Source organism: Simochromis diagramma, unplaced genomic scaffold (assembly GCF_900408965.1).
Source record: "Simochromis diagramma unplaced genomic scaffold, fSimDia1.1 OVJJ01000361.1, whole genome shotgun sequence".
NCBI classification, from domain to species: domain Eukaryota; kingdom Metazoa; phylum Chordata; class Actinopteri; order Cichliformes; family Cichlidae; genus Simochromis; species Simochromis diagramma.
Window position 1 is genome coordinate 12,949,575 of NW_024386860.1, and position 17,116 is coordinate 12,966,690.

At 39.8% G+C, this 17,116-nt stretch overlaps 3 protein-coding genes across 6 annotated transcripts; 1 reads left to right on the forward strand and 2 right to left on the reverse strand.

The window, feature by feature from the left end:
- Positions 1–588: 588 nt before the first annotated feature.
- scnm1 (sodium channel modifier 1) lies at positions 589–4,932 on the reverse strand. Its single transcript, XM_040030632.1, has 8 exons — positions 4,759–4,932; positions 4,511–4,581; positions 4,331–4,419; positions 2,839–2,933; positions 2,400–2,500; positions 2,185–2,309; positions 1,978–2,098; positions 589–1,838 (listed from the first exon to the last, which is right to left on the reverse strand). The coding sequence occupies exons 1-8, from the start codon at positions 4,807–4,809 to the stop codon at positions 1,727–1,729; spliced, it is 765 nt and encodes a 254-aa protein (XP_039886566.1). The 5' UTR covers positions 4,810–4,932; the 3' UTR covers positions 589–1,726.
- lysmd1 (LysM, putative peptidoglycan-binding, domain containing 1) lies at positions 4,306–9,119 on the forward strand. Of its 4 annotated transcripts, none has more exons than XM_040030637.1 (4): positions 4,306–4,409; positions 5,595–5,767; positions 7,173–7,480; positions 8,135–9,119. In XM_040030637.1, exons 3-4 carry the CDS (start codon positions 7,173–7,175, stop codon positions 8,307–8,309), a joined length of 483 nt encoding a protein of 160 aa, XP_039886571.1. In that variant the 5' UTR covers positions 4,306–4,409; positions 5,595–5,767; the 3' UTR covers positions 8,310–9,119. The 4 variants fall into 4 exon arrangements, with proteins under 4 accessions (XP_039886571.1, XP_039886569.1, XP_039886568.1 ...); XM_040030635.1 differs by lacking the exon at positions 4,306–4,409 and adding an exon at positions 5,173–5,285; XM_040030634.1 differs by lacking the exon at positions 4,306–4,409 and adding an exon at positions 5,181–5,305.
- Positions 9,120–9,192: 73 nt separating this feature from the next.
- tnfaip8l2b (tumor necrosis factor, alpha-induced protein 8-like 2b) lies at positions 9,193–15,864 on the reverse strand. Its single transcript, XM_040030638.1, has 3 exons — positions 15,373–15,864; positions 10,639–10,962; positions 9,193–9,999 (listed from the first exon to the last, which is right to left on the reverse strand). Exons 2-3 carry the CDS (start codon positions 10,954–10,956, stop codon positions 9,757–9,759), a joined length of 561 nt encoding a protein of 186 aa, XP_039886572.1. The 5' UTR covers positions 10,957–10,962; positions 15,373–15,864; the 3' UTR covers positions 9,193–9,756.
- Positions 15,865–17,116: the final 1,252 nt, after the last annotated feature.

The window sequence follows — 17,116 nt, forward strand, 5'->3', positions numbered from 1 at the left end:
AAATATCAGATTTGAATTTGTCTTAAAACGCTCTAACATACTTCCAAATCCCTACAAAGACGTTTTAAGACCGTGGTGACGCTCTTAACTCCAAACTAATGAAGTGAGTGAGCTTCTGAAACATATTAGCCATGTCATCAGAAACTAACCCATGTTAAGTCCCTTTGCCCCCTTCCACTGACCCTGATGTTATCCAATTTATACCAACTGTGCTGAGAGGAGCTTTAAATGAACGCACAGATTAGCACCAATACAGCCAATCTGCTGCTGATTTATAGGAAAGCTGGCTGAGAATTGATCGTATCAGACAGAGCTCACTGAACTCAAATGGAAAGGACACAATGAACAAGAAAAGGGTAATGAAAATAGTCACAATAATTATAAAGGTCAGGAGAAGTTCAGCTGAAAATTGTTGCCCGAGCTTTTAAACCCTGCTTCTTTCATTCTAGAGGAGCCATGAAAAAGATGTAAGGCTAATGTCACTGAGGATGACACAGTTTATCCAGTCTTTCCAGACTTCTAAGATGTTTCATGTTCAGGCGGGATGTTTTGGCAAAAGAACATTCTGGTGATCAAGAATGAGAATGATTTTCTTATAAAACTAATTTCATTTAATGAACACAAACCCCCAACTACATCACAATAACAAGTTTTAAAAAACAGAGTTATCACATATATTGGGACAATGTTTTGTGAGTGATCCAACCACAAAAGAAGAAAGTTGTTCAACAGTCCAGGATGACTTTTTCAGTCTTAATCTTTATGTCTTTAAAGCTAAGGCAGATGTTTTAATGTATAAATTCTATACAGATTTTAAAAATGTTCTGAATTTCTGCCAGATAATCAGGCAAATGCCAATTTGAGTATTTTCCAACTTCTTAATAACATGAAGAGTTTGGTCAGTCGTATTGAATATGAATATTTCCAAAATCACCTTTCCCAGAATTCTGATGTTACCTTAATCTGCTTGTGCAAGTAGGGAATCAAACATGCAGCAGACAAAAGAGCCAAATCTTAACACATCTTTGGGACAAACTTGCTCTTCCCGCATGAAGAAGCACAACCTGTCGGGGGGGGGGGGGGGGGGTCACAAGCAGAGGTCACATTACACAAATCTTTTCAACAGATTGGAGGAGCGGTGTTGGATTTTAATGTAACAAAAAATATTCACAGAACATTTTAAGGAAAAGTGCCGGTAACTGAGTGGTTTGTCTCTGTCACAGGTGTAAATGATTTCAGACTCTTCCATTCAGGACTCTTTATGGGTGTAGAGGGATTTCCTCCCTGATAAGTAAGCTGTTAGAGAATATAAGTACTCAAATTCAGAGACCATTGGTTAATTCTTGTCACTTTCCTGCAACTCAATGCTTTTCAGGGTGGACTATGATAAGCCAACAAAGGTTCAGCCTTAAGCATAAAATATAACTGGATATGAAAAGTTGTCACTTGAATAAAGACTGACTCTGTAGCAACCTCTATTGATCACATCCTGGATGGAAGAAATAGTTCGACGCTGAACACTCAGTAGCTTTAAAAAACAAACAAACAAAAAAAACAAAAACAAACAAACAAACAAACAAAAAAAAACATAAAAAGGCTGATGAACAGAATAAATCTGTTAAATATTTTTTTCACATTGAGCTGTCTGTTTTATGCAGCACTGTGCCTCGTGAACGTACCACTGTGGTACAGGTTTTATCTGTGCGTCCACACCATTCTGGTGCTCTCATTTATTTGCAGGCGCTGGGGCAAGCGTGAGCGGCTCTTCCTCATCTGAATCAAACTCGACATTCTCGTCTTTAACCCACTTGCCGCTGTGGTCTTGCAGCCACCCGTCACTATGATAAAACAACAACAACAAAAAAAAAAAAATAGATGAAATGCACTGAAAATCTAATAGTGACCTACATGCAGATGTGATAAAAGTAGTGAAAATGTACAACATTAGAAAGTGAAAGTCCCACAACATTTAGGCACCTTTTCAGTTTGAGATAGTGCTCCAGCTCCCTCTTCCTCTGAGCAGTAATGGGTTCAGCCTCCTGTCTCTCTGCAGCCTGACATTCGGCAGTATCTTTTGATGGATGTGGCTCGTTATTGGCTACAAAAGGAGTTGAAGCAAAATCATGACCGAGGTTTGCTCAAAATAAAAGCTGACAATAAAACATTTTCTCTAGCAGACCTTACCTGTTGAACAGACAGTAGAGTTGCTTTGTGACGTGTTCACTGAAATGCCAGACTCCCAGCATGCAGATGTCATGTTGTCACTGGGGTTTGAGCTGGTGCTTGCTGTCACTTTTTCAGATTTTGTACTTAAAAAGAATGACAAATAATTTAAATGGTGTTTTTTATTGTATGGCTTTAAATACAGACAACAACTCTCATACCAAGTAATCACTCACCTGGTTTTTCTATGACAGCTGTTATACGGTACCGTTTTCAGCAAAGCATGATGGGTGAGCTTCCGTGTTTGTGCTAGTAATGGGGCTGAACTGGAGGGCTCCTGAAATCACAACAAGAGTAGCTCATATTTTCCACCATTACACAACTACACTGAATTGTTTAGTAAGGTGTAATTTGTTAGGGTCATATGGTAGTCACACGGGCACCACATAAGTGATTTAACAGGAGACAACATGGAATAACAATGTCATGCAGTAATGAAAGATTACATCTGTTGAGCTTGTGATGTTTTTCCTGTGATGATTCATTGACCGTCTGCTGGCAGAATGACCCAGCTGGTTCTCATCTGTTGTTGCTTTGTTAAACACACAGCTTTTTTCTGTTGGCTATGAGAGACTTGTAACCTTGACAGAGAACGCATGATTATCAGTTACTGACCTGCCTTTTTTCTTCAGCCTGGACATAGTTTTCATGTTGCCGTTTTGTTATTTCAGTCTTCAGCCGTGCTTTCTTGCCATAAAATGCTTTTAGCCCTGAGTAGAACACACAACAAACAATTGGGTTTACTAAAAAGTCAATGTAAAATGAACCAAACCTGAAAAAAAAAAAAAGTCATACTCGTTTCCCTTTGAAGTACAGCAAGTTTGGTATATATCATGAAGACATGCAAAACTTTACCTTCATACTGTAGAAATTAAACTGGTATCGAAATGTAGGTAAAAACAACATTTTTTATATGCTGTAATTTATCTAACATACATGTTATACGGTGATACCCTTATTCAAAATACACTTTCTGGCATTTTTTCATCAGAAAATAAAGAAAACCTCCAGGGTACACATGCTTGTCTTTGACTGTTTGTGTAAGAGACAACAGACAGAGTTTTGCTTTTCCGAATGAGAAAAGTTGGATATTTAAAAAAAAAAAAATAAATAAATAAAAAAAAAAAAAAATGAGGTGAAGAAAAATTAGATAGTTGTACAAGACTCTGATACTTAAAGAGTACAATTTGTTTGACAGCCATTTAAAGTGATGGAAAAACTAACATAAATTCAAAAGCATGGAATTTTTACTTATCCCTATGTACTTGTAAATATACAGTTTTAGCGTAAAAAAGTGCGACAATGTATAATCGTTTGGGTTTTTAATTCTTCCAAATAATGAGGGGATATCAAATCCAGATAATTTGAAAAGAAAAACTACTCTCTGTGACGCAGCATTAGAAAAGACACAAAAAACAGCTTACCAATGACGCAATCCAAAAACTACTGAACTTTCCAATATTTCAACTCTTTGTTATCTTGATTATCTTGACTTGATTATCTACAAATCCAATACAAAATTTCCCCCTGGCTGCTGCTTTTGAGTTTTATTGAGTGTATTCATTTACTCTGTTGGGTTCTCAACTGCTGCATCAAATTACAATACAGGTCTTGTTTTGACTGTTGTTTTGCCTGATGACTTACATTGGCATTTTACTGAGGACACAACTACTGACCAGCACATCTCTTTCTTTGATCCTCAGTTAGTTATGTAGCTTCTCCCTCTCACAACTAGCTTTTCAGTCTTCAGTGTTGTATTTTATTTTTGAGCAGATTGTATTAAATATGCATAGTTTATGTATCTGTATTCCTCTGATTTTGTGTAGCATATGTAGCAAGGATGGCATATTAACCTGCACTTCACAGCACCTCAGATGATAGCACGACCTCATACAAGTGCCCCTCCTGCAGCATTGACTTTAGAAATGCAGAGCCATTTAAAATATGGGGCACTGTCTCAATAAATAGGGCGAAAGACAAGGGATAGAAATGCTGTGCAGATGGCTAACCCTTGATACAGTGCTTCTTAATAAGACTGGGAGCGAAACTTCAGGTCCCCTGGGTCCCCAAATCGCTTTAAATAACTTTACAGGTTCAAGGTGCTCACCGTCTAGATGCCTCTTTCCTTTTCTGTGGACTGCCAACATGTCGACTGTATCAAACACAGGACGGTAGGAACACACAAGGCAAGTGTACCTATAAGATAAGGGGATAAATTACATTTAATGCCATTAGCTACACAAGTTTTTCTTTCCCAAACATATCAATGTTTTGAAGTTCACTTCACCTTCCGTTTTTCATAAGAGCAGCCTCATCTTCTGGAATAAAATTAGACAAAAGGTCTGCCACACGACGTTTCTGTAAAACGAAGTGAATAACGTTAGATAGTATGTAAGTATTACTACATTTTTTTTTCTCCAAAGAAATAACTACAATATGTTGTTAGCTTAAAGATGCTAACACTAGCCGCATGTGTGCTCTTAGCTGAAGTCTCTGTTATTAAGCCAACATAAAATGCTGCAAATTGATCCATACCTTAAGGAGATTCAGCTGGCTTTTATCATCACCTTCTCTTTTAAAAGACATAACTGTTATGATTGATAATCTAAAAACTAATCTGAATAGCAGCGTATAGCTTCTTGGCTATAATATATAAGCTAATAGCAATGCTGCATTCATGGACAAACGGAAGATGGGAAATATAGACAACTCCCCCCCTATGTGCTCAGCTTTGAGGTGGATAATTGTTTCGGCTATCGGAACTACAACGATATCTGCTTGTTTTTATAACATAAAGTCCGCATAGTCGTTTGAAAGCTCGATTTGTGGCTATAGTTCATATTTACTAAATTTACGAAAAAGTTCATATTTACTAAATTTACGAAAAAAAAAACAAACTCTGTCAACTTAATATAAAACTCACATTTTTCCCCTACAGTCTTTAATGCAACACGTTGTGGCGAATCATCGGACTAGTCAGTGAACACGGCAGCCATGGCAACATATGGTTGTAGACAGCTGACTGCAAGAGTTTTGAAAACAAGTTTTTCAGCGACTTTTAGGTGTGTATTTGACAGATAAGGTACGTTATATTTGTAATCCAAGAAATTTTCTATAGAGTTTAAACGGCTGTCATTTGGAGAAAATATTGAACGCTTGGAAAAATAACGCGCGACGACATTAATTAAGTTGATAGCCTTAGCTAGCAGGCTAACTAAGCTGCTAGTTTGATAGTTATGGGCTAAAGCGGAAGCCATTATTGTAAAGATGTTATCAGCAGTGAAGTTCGCTGGTAAGCGCATTTTAGGCCCACATGGTTGTTTACCACCACACGAAAAAAGAACAATATAAGTGTTTTACGACAATGTCAGGGGAGCGAGCTCCACTACCAGCCGGAGGGGACGGCCTACTCCGAGGGAACCGCACAAGATCTTACGGCAGTTTGATCCGATCTCCGCTGTCCCCGGTGCACCAGAGACGCATTGAACATATAATTCAGCCGGGAGAGACACTGCAAGGCCTGGCGCTGAAGTATGGAGTGTCTGTGAGTATGACTGTGTTGATTTGACTCTGAGACTGAATTAGTTCAAGTATTCATTTTTTGCGCCTTTAACAGTTCATATTAAGCTTATATTGAAATTTACTTGTTGCGATATGATGTCTTCTAACTGAATACTTGATTTGCCAATATCCATCCATCCATCCATCTTCATCCGCTTTATCCGGGACCGGGTCGCGGGGGCAGCAGCCTAAGCAAAGAGGCCCAGACCTCCCTCTCCCCAGCCACCTCCTCCAGCTTATCCAGGGGAATACCAAGGCGTTCCCAGGCCAGCCGAGAGATATAATCTCTCCAGCGTGTCCTGGGTCTGCCCCGGGGCCTCCTCCCGGTGGGACATGCCTGGAACACCTCACCCAGGAGGCGCCCAGGGGGCATCCTTGTCAGATGCCCGAACCACCCTCAGCTGGCTCCTTTCAATGTGGAGCAGCAGCTGCTCTACTCTGAGCCCCTCCCGGATGGCTGAACTTCTCACCCTATCTCTAAGGGAGAGGCCAGCCACCCTTCGGAGGAAGCTCATTTCTGCCGCTTGTATCCGCGATCTCGTTCTTTCGGTCACTCCCACAGCTCGTGGCCATAGGTGAGGGTAGGGACGTAGATCGACCGGTAAATTGAGAGCTTCGCTTTTACACTCAGCTCCCTCTTCACCACGACGGACCGGTGCAGCGTCCGCATTACTGCAGCTGCAGCCCCAATCCGTCTGTCGATCTCCGGCTCCCTTCTCCCATCACTCGCGAACAAGACCCCGAGATACTTGAACTCCTCCACTCCTAACTCCTAGTATTAGGAGTGGAGGACAAAGAGCGATTCATAAGACCCTTATGAAAAGGACACCGAGGGAACAGTTTACCCTGCCCGGGATAGGGTTACCGGGGCCCCGCCCTGGAGCCATGCCCGGGGAGGGTGCCCGAGGGCGAGCGTCTGGTGGCCGGGCCTTAGTCCATGGGGCCCGGCCGGGCACAGCCCGAAGAGGAGACATGGGCCCATCCTCCTGCAGGCCCACCACCCGCAGGAGGCGCCATAGTGGTCGGGTGCATTGTGTGCCGGGTGGCGGCCAGGAGCGGAGGCCCTGGCGGACTGACCGCCGGCTGCCAAAGACTGATTTGCCAATACTGAAATGTAAATGTGGGTGAATATTCACTTTTCTTATAGTCGTTGTTTTATTTTCATATTTATTGAGGTAGGTTATCTCAGTGGTTCAACAAAACGTTCAACTACATAATTAAATTGTTTATTCAGCTGTTAGGGCATGCTATGAAAAAGTGTTTGCCTTAAAATGGCATGTATTTATTTGGTTTCCTGTCTGCCTACTGATCTCGGTAAAAGTGAGACTTGATTTAGCCAAGTCTAATACTAATTAACAAAAGGTTCACAAGGACATCTTCTCTTTCAGATGGAGCAAATCAAAAGAGCAAACAGGCTTTACACCAATGACTCAATATTCCTGAAGAAGTCTTTGACAATCCCTGTGATATCAGACCTGGATGACTGCAGTAATGGGTTGGATGTGGCGGAGGAGGATGGCAACAAAGGCAGTGGTAACTCTGCTTCACTTCACAATGGACACATAGGGAGTTCCTCTGAGAAAAAGCAAGAAGACAGGAAAGATCTCACTCCAGGGGATTTTTTGAAAAGGTTGGATGACTTGATAAGCCAGTCCAAGCAGGCTGCAGTCAAAGGATGCCAGGAAGCAGAGAAAAGGTATAACTGTGCCTGTCGCTGGTTGCTCTTTTCTTTGCACAGTTGTTGTCCAGTCAGGGTCATTTGTAGCATTACAGAGACTTACTCTCTTCGTATTTAAGTCACTAATAGTTAGATCAGTTGGTCCTGCTTATGCATATGTTTTTAGTCATAATCCCTGGGCCATTATACTCATGCCATTCGTATTCCTAAACACAGTTCAGTGGAAATATTATGTTACTCAGATTAACATTTTTTCCTCCAGGTTAATATTGGAACATATTACTGCATGAGAAATGGTCAGTGGTAGTGTAATTTGCAAATATTGTACCTTCACTGATGTGTAAGTAATGTTGAGGTCATGGTCAAATATAATGCATTTTGATGCTAAGCATAGATATACATGGATAGTATCTGATAGTCAGATTAGCCTAGATTGTCATGTCAAGTATAGTCATCCACCTTTCTGGCCTTCTTAATATTTCATCAACCACTCACAATGTGGCTGTTCAAAAGATTCCCAATGCTTAATAGCTGCTTTAAATGCAGTTTCTAATGGCCTGGTGAAAGTACCAGTGCAACAGCGATATTTTTTTTAAGAATACCAATCAATTTAGCCTAAGATCAGTACACTCTGAATGACTTGCTCTGTTATATATTTATTTTATTTGCCAGGTTTGCTGCACTAGAAGCAACTTGCAACAACAGGACATCAGATTGCCGGCCGCTTACGAGGTCACAGAGTGTCATTTCATCTTCCAGGATGGCAGTACAGGGGACAGTACCGCTCACTGTCACCAAACTGACCAGGAAACTGAGAGACAAGGAAGATGAGATCTTTGAACTGTGACATGTCTGTCACTCAGAACATTAATGGAGCTTTCCCAGGGAGCCGTGATGCGCTGTTTGATCTCCAGAATAATGGAGCGTTACGGATAAAGGAATGAAAAGGAATCCCCGGTGATCCCGCTGCTACTTAAAGTATAAAAGTGTTTTCACACTTCCATTTAAAAATTTATATTGCACAATTGTAGACTTGTTATTTATTTGGTGAGACATGCTGTAGGTTGTGAAAAGCTTCATATGACTATTCACATCTGGGAAGTTGGAAACTTGAAATTTGAAGAATTAAAAATCAATCATATTTATAGTCAGATGATCATATGGTCAACACAAAAAGGGTTTGTGTGTAACTGCCTCATATTTTCAGACTTGTAACGTTAGGAAATGGAATCTAAAACACAAGTTGTGTTTACTGTAATAATGATGATGACAATGAACTGGTTAGAATGATGGTTTTTCTATTAATGCTGAAAATGCAAGAAAAAATGTTGTAGGCTTTAGAATATTTGATAGCAATGATTGTATTGTTAAGGTTATATTTCTAATGTCTTTTCAATTTTGTATTGTTTGTTTTAAAATACATATTTTTATCCCATGTTAAATGACATTTGTTCACATTACTGCTAACAAATATTTCTTTTAGTATAACATGTAGATTTAGCTGTTTTGGGAGATTTAATGTCCAATTGGAGTTGATTTTTATCTGTTTTAACTGCCATATAAGACCAACGAATAGTCAGTAGGCCAATGAATTTAAACATTTTTTAAGCCCTACTGCGATCCAAAAATCATGAATTATAGATTGGATGTCCAAGCAGTCATGAGTAAAGAGTCTGTCTTTTTGTTGAGCTAAACATGTTTTTAAAATACAGTCATGGTCGCAGTAATTGTGCACTCTGGGGTCATTATCTTTATTTTTGGCTTGATTGTTGTCTGGACACCTCAGTAAATACAGTTTGTTTGTGCTGCAGAAGCATCATCTTAACCACCAGATGGCAGTGCTGTACTATAGTGGTATTGTTCCCAGGCCTAACTTGCTTATGCATCGGTCCAGCTGATTCATATCAGTGATTATAATGCATAATATCAGTAGTTCTGAATAATACAGTTCAAAGTCACAAATATTAGATGATACTTTGTGTCCTAGTAAAATAATCAATGCAGAATATATCTGTTTAATTTCAAGTTTGTTTTCTCTGGACACTGTCTGAATAGAAGATTAGCATCACTTACATAATATATATTTATGGCCCCAAAATATCAAAAACTTGAATGACTCCACAAAGCTCTTTTTGTATCCCTCATGTTCTTTGAGAAATATGGGAAAGCAGGTTGGTTCTCAAATGACTTGTTTTATGTTGCCAGTCCTCAGTAACAGAAAAACAAGCAGTTCGGAGTCCTAGTTGAGTCTGTCTGTTGATCTCCCAGTGTCTGTTTGAAATTTAGTTCTGATGTCATATTGTCCCATCCTCCACTAGTTTATTCAGTCCTTTACAGATCTTGGTGAGGTTGGGTCTGAAGGGCCCATCAGGGTTGTACAGTTGGGTCAGGAGCTGTGGGTCGGAGTAATGGTTGAAGACATGGTTGATGCGACCATGAGATTTAGTGGTGAGGTGGGTGTTGACCAGTTTCAGCAGCAGATCCCTGCAGCTGGTCAGGATGTCTGCCATCACTGTTTTTTCAAAGGTAAAGTCCACCTGCATCAGACAAGACATGCATTCATGTTACGTATTTCATACAAGTCAAATTGTATAATATCATAACGTGAAGTAGCAGGATATGATGTATGAATATTCTACCAGGTTTAAAGACTTCTTAGAGATTGCATATTTTTGTTATTTTGCATCATTAATCTTCCTGCATATTCAGTTTTAATCCCAATACAGAAGTTTCAATATCAACGTATTGTTCTCTCACATTACCAAAGCAGAGAAACAAGCACTTGATTATGTGGAACTGAAATAAAACAAGCGACCCTTTAAAGCAACGTCTGAGCCACGCGTTGATGCATAAGAGAATCCTATTCAACAGTGAATTAACCTGGACGTTTTGATGCCATGTGATTAATATATTTATTTATCTGTTTTAATTGGAAATATTAACACAACTGCAAATTGCATTTATTGTGGAAAAACTAAGGTCAGAAACCTCTTGAAGTTGCCTGATTTTCCAGCCTTGAAGTTCATGCTGCACACAAAACATTTTCCCCATTTGAGAGTAATTGGCATTCTTTTGCAATTGGAGCTAGAAAACAAGTGCATTGGCACAAATTTCTTTCAGGTGATGTATGCTTACTCATACATCATGGATTAAAAAATTAAAGTTGGGAAGTGTACCTCATAGAAACTGATAGCTGTCATTGCTCCCTGGTGGAGCTTCTTCTTAAAGTCTTGGGCCACTGCCAGCTCTTCTGTGCTGAAGCGGTTGTTCCTGAAAAGGACGCCAATCTTGACTGCAATCTTGATGAGGTCTTTGATGACTTTCTGAGCCTCTGATTTATTTCCCAAGTAGTCTCTGGAGACCCGGTACAGTTCATCTAGGATCTCACTGGTGGTGTCATCAATGAACATTTGTACAGAGCTTTTTGTGGCCATGCTGCTGAGGATTTTCTTCTGTGCCTTCATGGCCATGTCCTTGGCATTGAACGCATCCATTGTTGCCTGAATTATGAACAAAAGGAATTATGAAAATTAATTTAATTTTTCATTTTAATGTCTGTCCTGATAAAGTTATTATACAACTATTCAACTGTTTTAATATCCACATAAACATTTTACAGCTCAGTTTGAGCGCAATTAAATTTGTGTATAGACAAAAAAATTTCATAATTATACCTGCAGAAAGAAAGCAGTGAAAAGAAATAAAATATTCATACTTTATGCTCATAAATAGCCCAACAGGATATCATTACACAGTGTGTAGTTCTCTCAGCTATAGAGGCAGAATGTTCAACATTTACAGTTTCAGCTTCCTGTGATTAAACTGATTGGTAACCATTTTCAGTTTGAAAGTTTGAATTTGTCTCTTCAGGCAGATTTCCTGTCACTACCCATACCCATCACAGTAAATCGACAGCAAATCCTGTTGGTAGGCAAGTAAAGACTAGATTGCACAACTTTTTTTTGGCTGAATGAATTAGCATGGAAGTGCTAAAGAGGTCCTGTTTAAACCTGAAAGGAGAAGACACACAAGTACACTCTTAAAAGAAAACAGTTTTTCTTTCTGCCCTCGATTTTTCTGCCACAAAATCTTCAAAAAAACAGCAGTTCCAGTTGAGTAGTTGGAGAATGATTGCTGACTACAAGGTTTAACTGTTGGAAAGGGAGGAGAAACATGTTTTTACAGCAAAGTGGCGAGTCTTCCCTCATTACTTTTTAACTTTCAGATTATCATCCACTGACCCTTCTTACACATCATAAAACTCCATCTTAGTGTCAATATTAGTAACAGTTCAAGCCTTTTATTTGTCATCTTAAAATTAGAAACGTACATCGACACAAACACTGAACATGTAGTGTGTTAAATTCTGAAGCAATGCCTTCATGTTATGTTAGTTACAGTGTTTGTTTTGATATCTGACATGTACTTACATTGCCAAAAGGGAAAACTACCATGGAGGAGCCTCCACAGAGGCACTTAATTTTCACTCCTGGGATTCTAACCACACCTAACATCCATCACAGAACCCCCCCCCTCGGGAAGTCATCAGCATGCATACAGCACACTATGACAGAACTACAAAATCCACAGTTTTATCTTTGATTGTCAACACAGTTTGAATTAATTCTTTTTTAATTCCATCTAATTTCCCTCTAATCTCTAACATGGAAGCAAGCAGATATGAAGTGGATCACTCACAGAGGCAAACTACATTTGAATTTGATTTCTCTGATGTTCTTGTTAGAGTGTTACAAAGAGTGGGCAAGCAAAATAAGATTTAATTCCCACATCACCAAAAGAACAAAGATTGAAAGTATCACAGCAATAAGACTCTTACAATAGATGAAGCAAACAAGTGTGTTTGTAGAATATTAATGCTAAATAGATAAGCTCTAGCCTTATATCTCCAGTTCCAGAAACACGGCAGCTTAAGCATGAGCCTAAATGCTTAGCTTCTGCTTCATATTAATCCATGTTTTATGAGTAACACAGAATCAACAGATATGCAGTATCTTTAGCAAACATCAGTGCCACCGAGGCAGCTGTGCATTCTCTCCTACTTCCTGTGTCACTTAGTATTGTCACATGTGCAGAATCTCAAAGTCTAAACAGGTCTCCAGTTAATAAGACTGTTTCTGAACCTCTTTCTGAGTCATTTTCTGCACTAAACCTGACTTGTGGCCTGTATGGACAAGTATATGAGGGGTGCAGGGAGGCTGCATAGCTCAAGCATGTCCGCGCCTGCTTTTTTCACATTGCATCAGTGCTAGAACAAGAACAGGAAGTGAGCACCCTGAATCCACACACTACCTCAATTTTTCTAACTGGGTCTACCTTTGAGTGGAACGTCGAAACAGGATGTAAACACTATTTATTAAGCGCATATTTTCTGTAAGCTGTCAGCTATCAACAACTGTAACTCCTGTGATGCATTTCTTTCCTCCCTGTTTATTGTTATTAGCAACATCATTTAAAATATGATGTTCAAGTCGCCCAGTGCCAGCGATGCACAGTCAGCAGTGTGAGCAAATGACTCCACCATTCACTCATGAATGAAAAAGTGATCGAGTCACATTAATGATCATATCATGCAAATAAGTAGCACTCGCTGTGATTCTCCCCACCACTGTTATGCATCCCACTCCCAGCTCCAAAATTCATTATAAGCAAACAGTCACTTTTATAGCATATCTCTAGTAGGGTTCATTTTACATGCACAACCATTAATTTCAAACAAGTGTCACATTTCTAATAGCTCCCTTTGTTACAAAAGCTTTGGGGTCCCTGTGGGGAATTCAAAAACATTCATAAGATTAATTTCCCTTAACAGTGATAATGAAAGTAGAGCAGTGTGACAGCTATTTCAGTTTCATACTTCAGTCTCATTTATTTGCTAAAAAGACTACTGGGATCGGAAGGATGTGCACTGTGCGCAGTCATCAGCCAGTATTCCACACAGTGAAACTCCCACAGCACGAGACAGGTCGCTGCTTGGCCTTTTGTGCATCAGCATTGTTTATTTTATGCAGCGCTGTCAGGGGGTTGAGGCTGTTTGGGTAACACTGGAACATTTCGATGCTACAGCAGCATATTGCCATAAAACCAGTGTTTTGTAATGGACATCATTCAGTCGATCATGTCGAGGATGCGCTCAATGTTGAGCAGCAATTTTCTGGTACAAATGGATAGAAGAGGGCCTTTGAGCATTTATCAGTTTGTTGTTGACATCCACAGGGAGTGACTCCATTATATGTTCAAGTGTTTGTTTCCCTCCCAAATGCCTGAAACTGCACGCTGTGTGAGATCTAATGCTGGAAGGAAAAGCACAAAAATGCAGAAGTAGAACTATCAGAGCAGAGATGGCCTTAATCAGTTTCAGAGCTGCTGTAACATCCAGGCAGTGCAGAATCTTTAAATGGTAGGTTAATGGACAGTCAGAGAGAGTTGTCCTTATTGGTGGAGTCATCCAGGCAGGCAGGAGAGGTAAATATTTAGCATTCCTCAGATGACTCAAGCATTAAGCCTGAGTGTTTTTGTGTTTGTTCGTGTTTCTACATGTTTTTAGTTGCAAGGATGACAGAGTGTATGGCCAAGCAAAAGTCATTTTCCTGCAGTTTTTGTCTGCAACTTTTTAGCAATAAAAGATTTGTTTGATGTTTCGTGTGTACTTACGTGCTTGCATCTTTGTTTATTCTACTGTTTTTGTGTTATGAAAATAGATCTGCTCGCACGCCCCCTTTGACTGAGCCAATCTAAATATTCTTTGTAATGTTCCTAGAGTGCAGCTGAGCATTATCTATGAAATCCTCACTGTTTCTCATACCAGCCCTGAGATTTCTATACTGGATTGTAGCTTCTGGGACCTAAAGGAATGTATGTTCCCTTTAGTTGCCTTTTTTCATACTGAACACTGAGAATATTCTGGGAACAGCTCAGAGACACGAGTCTGTCATGCCATTTTTAGAAAGGTCATCATTGATTGGCGGTAGTTGCATTAGTATCTGATGATATTCTGGACAACCTGAGACAATAACAGCATAAAAAATAGGAGAAGTTTCTGTGTCCTTACTCAGCAGGTTTTTGTAATAGATCAGTATCTTGCTGAATGAAATGTCACTTCCGTTGTATGTTTTGAACTGTGGGTAATTGTTGTAGTTTGTGATCCTGTTTTTCAATGATATAAATATATAAGTATATAAAGTGTTTTATACAGGTTTCTAAGAATTAATTTTGCTTTATGTTATTGTTATTAACCAAGTAATACTTTTGTTTCAGTAAAGATGACTGCTTTATAGGTTTAGGTTAAACGAGGAAGCGTTTTGAAATCCTCTTAAAGCAGATATTGCAGTTTCTCTTTCAACATTGCACAACTTAGCAGAGTTGTTCAAGCCTGCCACACATCTGTCCTGCCTCAAAAGGGAAGCGAAACAGAGCCGTTGGCGCACTGGCGAGGAGTCATTACCAAAGGCCCTCAGCGTTGTATTTGTCCCTTGAATGTGTGCGGCCATGAGAGCTATGTTGCAAGCTTTCACTGTCTTTGGCTTGGACTTAACATGCTTCAAATTAAAGTAGGCCAAAGAAGAACAAAAGTTCACTGCCTTGAGATTTGAGTTGAGCAACTCTCAGCCTGTGCAAACAAAAAAATGAGAGCTCTACATCTGTGCCTGTCACTGTACTTGTCCCAGCATGACTGTGAGCATACATGCATATCTTCCAACTCGTGTTCAAGATGGGGAAGTGAAGCAAAGTCACACAGTTTCCAGTCATCCCTCTTCTTAGCTAACCTCTGTTGAAAACCCTTAATTAATACTCTTAATTTTTAGGAGATTAAAGAAATGGAGAGACCACAGATATCTAGTCCCAGAGGTTGTTTTTTTTACTGGCATATGAACACAGCAGAAGTTTCTTACCTGTGTGTGCGTGCTGAGTCCCCCTCCCTCCTTGTCTGTGTCAGATGTCTGCCTCTGCTCTGTGTATCAAGTTGACAGCACAGGCTGGTCAATTTAACGGGATCCCTTCATCTTAACTACGAACAGAACCAAAACCTAAAAAGAGCCCTCCTGCAGCGCTTCTGTCAGTGCTTGCCACCCTTTTCTTAAGATAATGTTGAGTTGTACTTCCTTGAGGAACTAAATTGCTGTGACACACCCCTTAGTGTGTGTGTATGTCTCTCTCTCCCTCGCTCTCTCTTCCTCTCTCTCTCTTGCTTTTTCTCTCTCTATACGCTATCATGTGTTTCCCTCTGAAATTCAAATTCAAACTCTTCCAAACCACTGTATTTCTCTCTTAGCCTCGCTCTTCACAATTTGGCACTCTGAATCGGCTTGTCTCTTTCCCTGCTCTTCTCTGTATTGCTGACGCTGTGCCTCTGCTTGTTCTGACTAGTGAAAAACCCAGAAAGAATTTACGAATAATCCAGTGATGCAGCCCATTGAAAGGGGAGAGGCTTAACTCTTTTTTTACTGCTGTTCACCTTCGCTGGAATGTGGCTCCTGTCAGTTCTGCTGCGCGCCATGTCCCTCCCCGCATGTCTCTTTTTGAAGGTAGAATCAAAACAATGAGTAGCCAGGAGTGTGTCTGACGTACACAAACAGTCAGAGATCACTAACTGTTCTACACCTTTTTTTTAAATGTTTAAAGATTGTGTAGAAACACAGCACCAATGTGATAATTAACAAAGTTAAAGCTTTATATTAGTTCTTTTCTTTAGTTGTTTAATAATGTTGTAGTAAGTTGTCCATTTTTAAATTTTTTTAAATCTTTACACTAACATTTTAATTACAAGCTAACTTAGCGCATTGTCGCTGAAATGTTTCTGTTGTTATCAGATTAAAATAAAAACTAAAGTCCAAAAGTGTTGCTCCCCTGAATGAACTATTGTTCAATCAGTGGCCATAAAACTCATAAAGTCTTATCTGAATCGGAGGCATGCAAATACACATAAAGGTCTCAATAAGTCTCAGCAGTTACAGCAAATGTCTGCGAAACTGAGGTTGTGAATTCAACGATTCATTTAGAATCAGGAAGTGTCCCCTGCCTCTTGAGCTGTGTGTTTATCTATTTTTTTTTTTTTCTGAATGACAACCAGCTGTGCTGAAAGACTTTTGGCCGAGGCCTGTGCCATTCAAAAAGACATGTCCACTAAGCATTTGCAAATGGTAATTGTTGTCAGATGTTGAGGTTACAAGTCGCACTGAGACCCAGCTGGACTAAGAGGAGTGCCTGGACAGGATACAGCCCACCAGTATCCGATCGAGCACACCTGCCTCTTTGTTTTGCCACCTACCTTGCCCTTCTGCAAGAAATTAACATGAGTAAAGTCGTGGTAAACTTTTCTGCAATTGCAGAATGAGGTCTGTCGCCTTGGCAACAGACAGGAAGTAGTGCTTAAGCGGTTTCCTGATGGCTTCCTCTTTATCATGTAATGACATCTCACAAGGAAACATCAGCAGGGAGTACTCAGCTGTATATCTGTGAGTGAGAGTTTACACCCTTGCCTATGTTTGTGCATATGAGCAAGTGTGTTTTTGTGAAGGAAGGCGCACGCGGTGAAATTGAGTTCTTAACTCTCTCACCTTCATACTGTACACATCTGACGCATGCTCCTCTTTTGGTCATGAGATAATGTGAGCATCTTAAATTATGTCTGTTATG

Coding starts and splice junctions, on each gene's coding strand:
- scnm1 (XM_040030632.1), bottom strand. CDS start 4,809: ATGTCTTTTAAAAGAGAAGGTGATGATAAAAGCCAGCTGAATCTCCTT. Junction 4,420..4,510: donor GCTCTTATGAAAAACGGAAG/GTGAAGTGAACT, acceptor CTTATCTTATAG/GTACACTTGCCTTGTGTGTT. Junction 2,934..4,330: donor AGGAAAGAGGCATCTAGACG/GTGAGCACCTTG, acceptor TGTTCTACTCAG/GGCTAAAAGCATTTTATGGC.
- lysmd1 (XM_040030633.1), top strand. CDS start 5,537: ATGGTTGTTTACCACCACACGAAAAAAGAACAATATAAGTGTTTTACG. Junction 5,768..7,172: donor CGCTGAAGTATGGAGTGTCT/GTGAGTATGACT, acceptor CTTCTCTTTCAG/ATGGAGCAAATCAAAAGAGC. Junction 7,481..8,134: donor TGCCAGGAAGCAGAGAAAAG/GTATAACTGTGC, acceptor TTTATTTGCCAG/GTTTGCTGCACTAGAAGCAA.
- tnfaip8l2b (XM_040030638.1), bottom strand. CDS start 10,956: ATGGATGCGTTCAATGCCAAGGACATGGCCATGAAGGCACAGAAGAAA. Junction 10,000..10,638: donor CAGCTATCAGTTTCTATGAG/GTACACTTCCCA, acceptor TGTCTGATGCAG/GTGGACTTTACCTTTGAAAA.